This window comes from Peromyscus californicus, unplaced genomic scaffold (assembly GCF_007827085.1).
Source record: "Peromyscus californicus insignis strain IS unplaced genomic scaffold, ASM782708v3 Scaffold_7__1_contigs__length_154581171, whole genome shotgun sequence".
Taxonomy (NCBI): Eukaryota; Metazoa; Chordata; class Mammalia; order Rodentia; family Cricetidae; genus Peromyscus; species Peromyscus californicus.
The window spans coordinates 81,098,250-81,110,832 of NW_026294595.1; the positions used below are offsets into that span (position 1 = coordinate 81,098,250).

General features: G+C 38.4%; 2 protein-coding genes across 9 annotated transcripts in view; one reads left to right on the forward strand and one right to left on the reverse strand.

Moving 5' to 3' along the window:
• Immp1l (inner mitochondrial membrane peptidase subunit 1) overlaps positions 1-236 on the forward strand; it is a 61,141-nt gene extending 60,905 nt beyond the window's left edge. For all 6 annotated transcript variants that reach the window (XM_052722394.1, XM_052722393.1, XM_052722395.1 and 3 more), the window contains one exon: positions 71-236. In XM_052722394.1, the coding sequence (XP_052578354.1) occupies positions 71-139 (69 nt within the window). In that variant the 3' untranslated portion in view covers positions 140-236. The remainder of the gene's footprint in view (positions 1-70) is intronic.
• Dnajc24 (DnaJ heat shock protein family (Hsp40) member C24) overlaps positions 224-12,583 on the reverse strand; it is a 47,148-nt gene continuing 34,788 nt past the window's right edge. For all 3 annotated transcript variants that reach the window (XM_052722399.1, XM_052722401.1, XM_052722402.1), the window contains exons 4-5: positions 7,195-7,263; positions 224-1,678 (exon numbers count right to left, since the gene is read on the reverse strand). In XM_052722399.1, the coding sequence (XP_052578359.1) occupies positions 1,548-1,678; positions 7,195-7,263 (200 nt within the window). In that variant the 3' untranslated portion in view covers positions 224-1,547. The remainder of the gene's footprint in view (positions 1,679-7,194; positions 7,264-12,583) is intronic.

The following is a 12,583-nucleotide window of genomic DNA, read 5'->3' on the forward strand; positions in this document are numbered from 1 at the left end:
ACAGAAAAGAGAAGGTCATAAGGATAAGGAATTCTTGTTAATTGTCTTCAACTGTATTTTCACTTTACAGATTTGGCCTTTCAGTGATTTTGGATTTCTGCGGGACAGCCCAAATGGCCACAGGTTTTCTGATGATTAGCAAACATTTATTTTTTGACTTGATTATTGTCTCCTATTCAATGAATTTATTACTGCAGTTGAAACCATGAATTTACCAATAAACTATTTGCTACTCAGTTTTATTTATGTTTTTAATTAAATGTAAAAGTAAACATCACATTCTGCAAAATACATTAATTGAAAGTATTTGGATAAAAATCCCAAACAAGTTTTCTTTCTAAATTTTGTGACATAAACATATCTTGGGGGAGAATCTCGATGACTGCCTGACATTTGAACTTTGGTGGTGCCTGTACAGTGAAAGCAATCTGCTCTCAAGTGTGCCTCGTGTCAGCTGCCTTTACAGAAGTCAGACACCAACATTCCAAGTCTATGCTCTTCTGATAACACCAAGAGTTAGACTACAGAAATTAGAGGTGCTCCATAAGGGCCCCTGGGTGTTGGGAAAGTGAACTCTGGTCTACACTGTAAACACAGTGTTAACATACAAAGAGCTCATGTAGGGTATGACACCTCCAGCCCATTGTCGTCAGTAATCATTTGGTAGAAAAGCACCTTCACCACACCAGTAATGAAATAAATGGCTCCTTGGTCATAAATGGAGGCAATTAAATAAAAAATAAAATCTGAATTTCAATTTTTTAAAAGTTTTCTCTTATTAAATTACATCTGAAGTTATGATAAGCAGCCAACAAGCTTTAGACATCCAGGGCCAGGACTGGAGTCACGTTTTCTAATATTTGGTCCTCTTTACTAGCTTTGAAATACATTTGTAGTGATCCATATCCAGCCTTGTTTAGGGTAGAGCTGGGCTCACACTTTGTTCACAAAATCCTAATCTTATTTAAATGCCTGCAAATTTGAAATAGGTATACAGTAGGCATATAACTTCAGTAACTAAAAACATCATCAACTTCATAATTGGGGACAGCAAGATTGTTCAGCAGGTAAAGGCACTTACCACAGCCTGAGGACCCAAATTTGACCCCTGGGACCCACATAGGGGAAGAAGAGAAAAATCAACTCTTCACAGAAGACTCACTTATTGCCCTACACACACACACACACACACACACACACACATACACAAGATTAAAACAAAAAACAAAACCCTTAGTAACTATAAAGAATAAACTATAAAAAATAAAAACTACAAACTATATAAAAACAAGAAATATTTTGTACCAAGGAGAAAACAAAAGCTGTCAGGTAAAAATCCAGAAGTGTAATCCAAGTCCTTTTTGTAATATCCTGTAATTATACATGTAAACAACTGAATTAATTTGTTAATCTGAAGTGGTCTTTGCCTGAAGATCTTATATTATCTTAGTAAATTATACAGCTAGTAAGAAAGCATCTGTCTCCTTGAAACTGAGTGGCCTCTGGACATGCTGGATCCATGTTAAAAGATCGCGGGAATGCACAGTTCATTGCTGATGAAGGAGTTCTACAATCAGTGAGCACGTATCACAACAAATCAGGTTCACTTCTTCTACTTCATCCTTAGAGACAGTGTATTTTCCACCACATCGGCAGGTCAGAGAGAAAGACTCATCATCTGCAAAGAAAACAAAAATAATGCCTCAAATATTTACAGTCATCTACTTTGCTAAAACCATTCAAAATACAGAACATGTTCCAGAGAAACTGTGTAAAATGAAACAAAGAAACCAGGTACAGATAAAAATGAATTTAAAAGAGAGCTGGAAAGATTCTCTTACATAGTAACAGTATTTCCAAACTTACCTACTGACCAGTCTATCGGGAGTTGTGATGGACTGGTTCAATTCGAATACTGTCTGTATTCAATATTCATGGATGGGGATGGAGCAAAGGATGCTGACAGTAGTCTTTGAAATTTATTTGAAATTTTTAGTTTTCTTAAGAATCCTGCAAATTTTATATTCTCAGCAATGCCTTTAAGATGTTACAGTGAGAACAAACGGAGCGTGGTATTTGCTTAAGTCTCTCCTAGAGAAGGTGGCTACCCCAGTTGTTTACCTCAAGCTGTCCATGCCATTCTACAATCAGGTGACTCAAATACAACACCATATGAAGTGTTTGCTTTTGTTTGTTCTTCCCCATGAGTTACGTATCTGTTTGCTTTGTATTTATGGTAAGTACCATAGGAAAATCACATGCAGAAAGTACAACTGACGATGGGATTTTTACATTTCACTTTGTACTTTGAAAATGTACTACATTTAGGGGGTGTGGGTGTACACTCACATACACACGGCAGGGTGTGAGTGTGGAGGTCAGAGGACAACTTGTGGGAACCCAACTCAGGGTGTCAGGCTTGACCCCCAGTGCCTTTATTCACTGAGCCATTTGGCCATCTCCTTACATTTTTTTTGTAAAGCTAGAGCTGTGTTATGTAGTATAAGGTGGCCTTGAACTCTGGTGATCCTGACTCAGTCTCTGGGTGCCAAGATTGCAGACATGTACCAGCAAACCTGCTAGTAATGGTGGAGATAGGAAGTCTAGATGCTCCTGTCCTTTGAATGCAAACCTCTGATCCCACTGCAGTTCTAGTTTACAGAAGCATCACAGTTATCGAACTCCCCAGGTCATAATCGATTTGACTGCACTCAGAACTTAGAGACAAATGACATGATGGTCCAGTGGGCACAGGGGCCTACAGCTGACTCTCAAAGTCCACTACATTTAGAGCTCACTCTGCAGGAGGAGGGAGGGAGAGGCCAAAATGAGATTCAGCTGCTTTGTGCTCTGTATAAATAAAGTGCAGTCTTGAAAAACTGGGCAGTTAAGCCAACTTTATGTGCTGCCTTATCAAAAATGAAAACACAAATCTGTTCTTGCTTTATATTTTTATATCACAATGTGGGTATTCTTCATAAACAAAAAATAATTTCTTGTTTAGAAATGCAAGTATCAGCTGGGCATGGTGGTACAATGCCTTTAATCCCAGCACTTAGGAGGCAGAGGCAGGTGGATCTCTGAGTTCAAGACCAGCCTGGTCTACAAAGTGAGTTCCAGGACAGCCAAGGCTGTTACACAGAGAAACCCTGTCTCAGAAAACAAGAAATAAATAAATAAATAAGTAGATAAATATTTCCCCTGTTTGAGCCAGCATATATATGTGTGTGTGTGTATATATATATGTATATATATCTTGAAAATTGATTTTCATTATTTCATTTATTATTATGATTACTGTTTTTGTTATTGTGTGTGTGCATGTGCCCATGGCATGTGTGTAGAGGTCAGAAGATAAAGCACGTGTTTGCTCTCCTTCCAGCATGTAGGCCTCAGATCCATCTGTCAAGCCTTCTTTTCTCTTTTCCTTCCCTCTCTCTCTTGCTTCCTTCTTCTTTCCTTTTTTTTTTGTTTTTGTTTTTGTTTTTTTGTTTTTTTGGTTTGAGACAGGGTCTTACTGAGTAGTCATTACTGGCCTTGAACTCTGCAATATTCTTCCTTAGCCTCCCAAGTGTTGGGATGACAAGGTGTGGTGACCCAAGCTTTTAATCCCAGCACTTGGGAGGCAGAGGCAGGTGGGTCTCAGTGAGTTCGAGGCCAGCCTAGTGTACATAGTAAGCTCCAGGACAGCCAGGATCACATAGTAAGACCCTGTCTCAAAAAAAAAAGAAGCTACCATACCTGGCTTTGCTACTGAACTTTTCCCTCTCTCTCTCTCTCTCTCTCTCTCTCTCTCTCTCTCTCTCTCTCTCTCTCTCTCTCTCTCTCTCTCTCTCGGCATGTATTTTTATTTTATTACATATATACATACACACACACACACACACACACACACACACACACACACACAAGTCATTAGGTTTCTTTTTTTTTTTTTTTTTTAAGATTTATTTATTATGTATACAGCATATGTGACTGCAGGCCAGAAGAGTCCACCAGATCTCATTACCGATGGTTGTGAGCCACCATGTGGTTGCTGGGAATTGAACTCGGGACCTCTGGAAGAGCAGTCAGTGCTCTCAACCTCTGAGCCATCTCTCCAGCCCTAGGTTTCTTAAAGTACGTCACCACAACACACTTTTAAACTACTCAGTGAACACAAACAATCTGAGGTGACATATTTCATAAATGATACCTTGGAGTTTTGTCATGGATACTTCATCTTAACATCTTGTTGAAATTTCTTATCTTCACTGAGGTCTTAAAGCAGTATTTTCATATAAACCATTTTAGATGTAACCATCAAAATGACCAAGGCAAAGCTTAGCTTCAATGCCCCCGTGTTTCCAGGGACATGTTTTCAGCACAATAAAATGCACTATTGGGCCATGACTCTCATGTGCATGCTCACAACCTCTCCTTTTTTTGAATCTTCACCACCCAAGGCCATTATGAAAATGACCCTGAAGGAATCCACACAATATAACTGCCCTCTTGATAGACCTTTTATTAGCTTCATATGCTAATACTGCTTTTTCTATCTGAAAAAGTTAGTTAAAAACCTACATTAGTTATTAATACGCCTGTCAGAATCTAGACTTCACTCAGATATTGCTCATTTTTCTCAGGAAGATAAGGATAATTTTCATCTTTATAACCTAATTTAAATGAATGCCAAAGATACTCTGTATTTTAGTCCTCCTCTTTCTCGTTTTGGCAGTAATGGAGATTAATCAAGGGCCTCATGCCCGTTAGGTAAGCATTATAATAATGTGCTACAGCCCAGCTGAGCTATCTAACGTTATACGTATAACTATGTATGCTTCTTATTGATTAGTTGATTGGCTGTGGCTGGCTTCTGCTGACTTTTGTACTAGGAAGCTTATTTTAGGAGAGGCTTGGGAACTAGCTCAGTGGGTAGAGTGCTTACTGCATACCACAAGGACTTGAGTTTCATCTTTAGCACCCACATAAAGGCCAGCTGTGGTGGGTCAGGAGAGAGTGGAACTTGTAGACCCAGGATCTTAGTGGTCATCCAGACTAGCCAAGCTGAGATCTAGACTCTGAGAAGACTCTCAAGAAATAATGTGGAGAAGCAATTGAGAGAACGTCCTATCATCAACCTGTGGCCTGCATATGGCAAGCGCAACCCCCCCTCCCCCCACACACAATGATTCAGGGACAAAAACATATTTCTGACAATCCTTGGTGATTTCATTTTCTGTACTTCCTTTACTATGTTGGAATTTTCACTTGTATCAGAAAATCCATATATTTATTGACTAAACCACCAATCCACATTTTGAATTTAAAATAAAATTTTAGACTAGGCATGGTGGGACATGCCTGTAATTCTGGCACTTGGAGGAAGAGAACAGGAGGATCAGAAGTTCAAGATTTTCTACCTCTGTCTTGCCAGTTTGAGGTTAATCTGCATTACACGAGACCCTCCCTTAAGAAAACAAAAAATAAATAAACCAATAATATCCTAAAACTGCATAATCAAAAATGCTCAAATATAAATGGAAAAATTACAAAAATTGGCTTTTACTATTTTCATGCTTCTAGACACCATTAGCAAGCAAAATATTATAAACTACATCAAGAACTAACTTTTTAATGAGCAATTAAACATCTAATGATTAATAAGGAGTCAAAGTATATTTTTTAAAAACTTAAATTTGTTTTTATGTGTATAGGTGCTTTGCCTTCCAGTCTGTGTACCACATGTGTGCAGTGCCTGCAGAAGCCAGAAGAGGGTGCTAGATCCCCTGAAACTGGAATATAGACACTTGTGAGCAGCCACGTGGGTGCTGGGAATTGAACCCATGTCTTCTGCAAAAGCAGCCAGGGTTCTTAACCAGTGAACCATCTAAATGCAAGCCAAGAGTATATATACTCCAGCCCCCAAAGTCTGTTTTTAAAAAATATATTTATTTGGACAAATCTTGAATGAATGTTACATTCTAGTATGTCTCTCCAGAAGCTAGCAATGAAGAGCAGGCCACTGTTGCTTCCACAGAAGCGGTTCCTCCTCTTACTACAATGACTTTGCCACAGAAGACTCCAGAACTCTGGTTATTCATGGTAAATATGAGCATCTACCCCACAATTTCATTTGGATGGCTAGACACAGAGTGGTTCTATAAGCAAAGACATGATTTCCTCTTCTAAATCAGTAATGCTTGTTCTCTCTGAGTAAATAATTTGTCACTAAAAAGGAAGCTTGGTTTCAAGGAGGGTGGCTGTGTCTATCCCAGCACCACACTTATTAGTAAACTTCTATCAGCCTTTAGGGGAATTGAACCCTAAGCGGAAAAACAATTCTACAGAGTTAAGAGTATGTATATATATATATAAATACTAAGAAACAGTAATTTTATTTTCCCAGAAAAGTACTGAAGTATAATGCTCCTGGCTTCCATTTAGAAAGTGGTATTTTCCTAATTTAATAATAATAACCACAACCATCTCAAAGAACAGAAGAATGTGGAATGACATAGGTTAATTTTAATATTCTAGTAAAAGGAAATGGAAAGATGACATGACTTTATGGAAGACAAGGGGACTGAGAAAGTTTTCTTAAGGACAATCAAAAAGTGAGCTCCTGTTAGGGAAGTCCCAGGCGCACATGGCAGTGTGTGATGGCTTGTACCTGTCGTCCCAGCTTTCAGCACATAGAGGCAGGAGGACCAGAGCTCGAGGTCATTCTCAGCTAACATAGTTATTTTCAGATGAGATCAGACTATATGTGAGGCCTTGGCAAAGAAAAACAGCAAGTTCTTTCAAAGCAGAAGGCCAGGACATTAAGAGATCTGTCCTATCAGTCTGTGATCCCATATAAGGCAAAAAGAAATCCTGACAGGGACTTACTTTAATTGTCAACATGAAGAGTATTATCATTTTCTTTTTACTTTTTCTTTAACCTTATTACACAGATAATAATGCAAAAATCAAAGCAGTAAAAAAATGAAAAAGAAACCTTTATATACTTAATTGGAATAGAAAATAATGAGGAATGAGTTATATAATATCCCAATAAGCAAAGTTGATAAAAGCAGGCCTAACAAAAATGTATGTGGAAAGGTCAAGCTGTTATTTAAGACTTCCAAATATCCTAATTTTTTTCTTACATATAAAAAATCCTAATATTTCTCTTCAGTGTGGATACAACAAAATAAAATAAAATCCAACCTTTGTTCCAGGACATATCTTCAAGGTACACCTGTGCATCTACTGGCCCCATACGTCTTAGCTCAGCTTCTGTAGAATACAAAATGAGACAATTTGATGATGATGAATGCTGATAATGCATGTCCAGTATGGCCATTCAAACCATACTATGAACTATTTTCAAACTAGCTTAATGCTTTTGACACCAGCACAGAGGCAGAGAGATTTTAGCCCATGTCCACCCTGGTATAGTCCGTATGAAGAACAACAGCAAGCCAGAAGAATAGACCCATAAGGAACAGAACTGGCCAACACCTTGATCTTGAACTTCTCAGCCTCCAGAACCATGAGACAAGTTCTGCTCAGCTACCCAGTCTACGGTGTTTTGTTATGACAACTCAAGCAGACTAATGGGTATTTTTCAAATCAAATGAGATCAGGCCAGAGGTGCTGTAAAGAACAAAGCTCTACAAAAACATGGGGGACTGTTGGTTATCTGACTGCAAAAGAATAGTAAGAAACTAAAGGGAGGAGGACTTTACTGCTTTGGTAATCCCACAACACAACAGTGTTCTGTGCGCCTTTTGCTGTCTCCTGGGCCAAAGAGTTCTTCTACAGATAGAGGGTCTAAGCCATGAATCCGGCTATACTGAAAGTATGGTCTGTGTAGTAGGAACATGAAGTCTCACTTAAAACATGTAGACTTTGAGCAAAGAAAACAACCATAGATGGGCAACCTTCATTTCTGTTTTCAAGGGCATTGTATAACTCCTGTATGTGTGGATTGTTCTTTTAGAAGTTAATGCTTAAAAAGCAGGAACACATTGCTAAAATGCAGCAACCTCTCTAACTCCAATGAAAATTTCTTTAGCTGTCTTCCTAGTCTCTTGTTCACTTGCTGAGACTATGTCCCTTTGTTCTGTTGTGTGCATGCCTGCAACTTAATTATATTTAATAACCGCCTGCTCAGAATTTATTGGTGAGTTACATAATTTAAAAATGGATGACAAGATTATACAATATTTTGAACCTACCATAGTTTTCTATTAAAGTATGTCAAATATTACACTACGTCATATTTACTGGGTACCAACAGTCTATTAAACTTCCTAAAATCCAGACAGACTTTATGTGGTGGTCCAGATAGCTCTCCCATCTATCTATGCCCACTGATGGTTTACAAATAATTTATAGTATGCTAAGTAGTTCCTAAACAAAACACCTTATTTTCTACATTCTATACAAAGGATACTTGCCTACCTGTTCTGGCTTCTTCCTCCCTCTCTACTCCCTACCCCCATGCCATTAAAAGACCAGGTCTTACTTTATAGTTCAGGCTACACTTCAATATACTATGTGTAGCTCATGCTGGCTTGAATTCATGGCAGTCTTTCTTCCTCATGAATGTTGGGATTACAGGCAGGAGCCACCATGCCTACTTGACTTCTTTCCTTTTTTCCCCCTTTGAGACAGGGTCTCTCTACATAGCCCTGGCTATCTTGGAACTCACTATGCAGGTCAGGCTGGCCTTGATCTCACAGAGATCACCTGCCTCTGCCTCCCGAGTGCTGGAATTAAAAGTGTATGTCACCACACCTGGTTCTTTCCAATATATATATTTTTTTAAATTCAATTTGAAAGTTTCAGGGACAGAAAAAAAAATTCTTATATTTTGATCTCTTATTCAGAAGGGTCAACTTTGCTAGAATTAAGAAATTAATATTTGAAGAATGGGGATAACTCACAGTGAAACGACCTATTTGGAGAACAAACAGGTATTATTAATTTGCAACCAAGTTACTAGGGTATCTTGAAGTTCTCTATTCTGTGCCCCCAACTGAAGCAAAACAGACTGAGGGAATTAGCTTTCTCATCCTGACCTATCTCGGATACCCAGAATAGACTAACTGTGTTAAAAGGATAAACATTTATAAATACCCATGGTGCCACTGTATTTAAAAATAAATAATAAATGAGAAATACCTTGCGAATGTAACTGTCAAGCAAGTCAGCCTCCTATTGTTCTGCTTTTCTACTGGGAAGCAGCTGCTATTCTGATCCAGTTACTATTTTGTGTGCCATGCTATCACTGTTCCCACATTTCATTGTTTCTCTTCCTCTTTAGCCCTAGGCACAGGGTAACACCTATTCTTGTTTAAAAGATTGAGCATATCCCATCTCATGGTAAAAGGGAAAAGAAAACAGAAAAATGGTTAATTCTTTGCCAAAGATCAAAGTTGAAAGGAACAGATTGGAGTTCTGTGGCTATGGAAACATGGAGATGTTGATTATTCAATACTGTGTACACAACAATCTGTGAGTGGCTTTAAAAATCAGTATCTGACATAAACGAGTATGAAACATACCAGGAAAACTTTCCTATGCTGTTGAGGGGCAAGGTGTGCTGCCTAGAAGTCGCGGGTGTGCTTATGGTGAGAAATCTATCAAGTGACATGCAGATTTCTGCACCTCTCTGTACATACGCGTTAAACTTCAACAAAAGGTTTTAAAGGCAGTGTGTTTGAGAGTCTAGTGGTCCCATTTTTAAAACTAGAAATAAAGTTTTTGTTTGTTTTTTTTTTCTTTTTTTTTTTAAAGAAAAGTTATTGTCCTTTGAAAAGACAATAATCTAACAACTTCTGAAAAGGCTGGGGTGATTAACTCAGGGGAAAACTGGATCCCTGGAGAACTGCATAATGAGCAGACCCAGTACAGGAAAAGTAAAAGGTGAATCTAAATGTGGGCAGTGGGGGGTGATCACGGTCCTTTGTTGAGAGGCAGGTGTCCAAGGATAGGGCAACAGCAAATTCCACCCTACCACCCCAACCCCCACTACAATTATAAGGAAGGAGTACAAACAAATCAGTGTGATTTTCTTTCTTTCTTTTTAAACAATGATCTTTGCTTGTCCACCACTGTGGTTATAATTGAAAATCTTAATTCTTCCCTATCTACTAAAGTCACTTACAGGAGCCATGAAAGCAAAGCAGCTTGGATACTTCTGTAGTAATCAGGGCATGGCATCTTCAAAACAGATACGTTTGTTTTCTTTTGCAGTGGCATGCGCGCGCACACACACACACACACACACACAATCTTGTTCGTTGCAATGACATTTTAATAGGCAGATCTAGAAATGAAAATCCCACCTCAAAGTTCTCCTGTGGAAACATGACACCACTAACATTGAGAAAAGAAACTGACTTTAAAATCCAAGATTTTAAAATTGAATCTTTTTTTCCCTACATAATGGTAATAACTATTTGGAAAAAAAAAAAACATAATAACAAAAACAGGAAACAAACAAAACCCGAAAAGGACAAAGCCACGCACAGCCATTTGTGAAGAGCACATTGCTGGCTTTGGTGTGCTCACGCTATCTTGAGCACAGTGACTACGCAATCTGATTCTTATTAGAAAATGGGCTCAACTCTTTTGAATATCTAGGAATATTAAGGTCTGTTCACACTCTGGGTCATACTGACAAGCTTAGCCAAATGAGACAAGACAATCCTCAACCCCCCACCTTCCAATTTTACTTTTATGTATCAAAAGCAGGCATTATAGTTAGAGTGAGGCTCCTAAGGAATATAATGATAAAATCAAATAATTTATGTGCTTCCTTGAAAAAGAATCTTTCAGTCTTTAGAAGTATAGGCCCCTCTGACCTTGCATTCTATTGGGTTTGTCTGACAACAAGAGGTGAAAGAATTCTGGGGTTCCATTGTCTCAGCAGTGGGATCTAAGACAACACTGGCAGGGCTCGTCAGAGAGGTTTATGAGCCTGCAATTCAAAGAGATTAAAAGGAAAATCTACAGCGATTCTTTCCCACTGACGAATAACATTAAATAACTATTAGCAGCTTGGTTCAGTCAAGCTCACCAGAGCTCTCGCTGAGTCATTCACAGCCTTCTAAAGAGGAGAAGTTTCTTCAGCCCCATTTGGGAATCAATAAATATTTCTTACTTCTTGTAAGACAATGGAATTCCAGTCTTTAAGACCTTCTTCCTAATGACAGTCCAATTTCTAAAGCAACCCTTTAATATCCAAATAATTACATTTCTAATCCCACCAAAGTTTCTAACCAAAGCTACAATATTTAAAAAAAGAGAGAAAGAAAGAAAGAAAGAAAGAAAGAAAGAAAGAAAGAAAGAAAGAAAGAAAAGAAAAGAAAAGAAAAGAAAAGGAAAGAAAGAAAGGAAAGAAAGAAAAAGGAAAGACCAGTAAGTAAAAGTTTAAAACAGCAGCAACCGGAAACTCTAGGGAGAGGGCCTCAATGGTTCACTATGGCTGAGGTGTTTAAAAGTCTCACTCCACTGAATGGTGGCCAAGAGATCAAGTGCATCCGCAGGCCTGTCTGTCACACTCAAATGTGGCAATGTCACTTATTCAAAGGGCCAACACACCCCCAGATGCTCTCCTGGAGCAATTAGTCTACTACTTTTATTGTTATGCAATGTCAAAGGCATAAACATATCTGTTCCAGGTTTAAAGACTTGTGTATGCATATAAATGAGAACCAAACATCAGTGTTGCCCTCTAGCTCAGAATTTTCTATCTTTAGACAAGTAGTTTAATTTTAAGAATCATCTCATTTTAAAAACCATTTCACTACAGAAATTAGATTTCCCACATAGGAAGAGTAATCTGTCCCGGTTATCATATTGCTGTTCTTGGTAAAGTCTCAGATAAGGGGCTGAGAAATGGGCAACATTAAATTTCAAAATTGTTTCCTAAATTATAAAGCCTATAATTTTTTCCCAGATGAAATTAAAGTCACAGTTACAATGTTCTCCACCCCGAAGTTAACTGTGGAGTTTTTACAAATAAGAGGAAAAGTAAGAAATGGACCTGCACACCTGTGACTTCAGCACTCTGAAGGCTGAAAAATGGGAAGGAAGGGAGGAAGGGAGGGAGGGAGGGAGGGAGGGAGGGAAAGAAAGGATAAGGTGGGTACAAACTTCAATTCCATGTGCTTTACTATAGAATGGATAGAACAGCGACAGACATAGGCCCGGCCTCTTCTTATTCATATCATCAAAATCCCTCATCTCTGACTATTCAGATGAAAAGACAGTGGCCCATACGCCAGTTGTCCAAAACCTGGAAGCCCAATACTCTAAGAATCAGAGAAAATGTCTTGGAATCCCTTGTTATCACTAGCTATGTGACTTTGGTGAAATTAGTTAACCACAAGAGGCTTTGAATCACCCTTGGAAACAGATAATGCTATCGCCCTCACAAGGTATTGAAACAATATTTAAAAGGCAATACAACAGTTTCAGGGTGCAAAAATAATAACGATTTTAACTGTTATTATCTCATACTTTTACCACTGAGCTCTGTACCAGAACATAAGAAAATGATCAAAACCAGTCCGCTGTTAGTGAGGAAGCTTCAAGTTTCAGT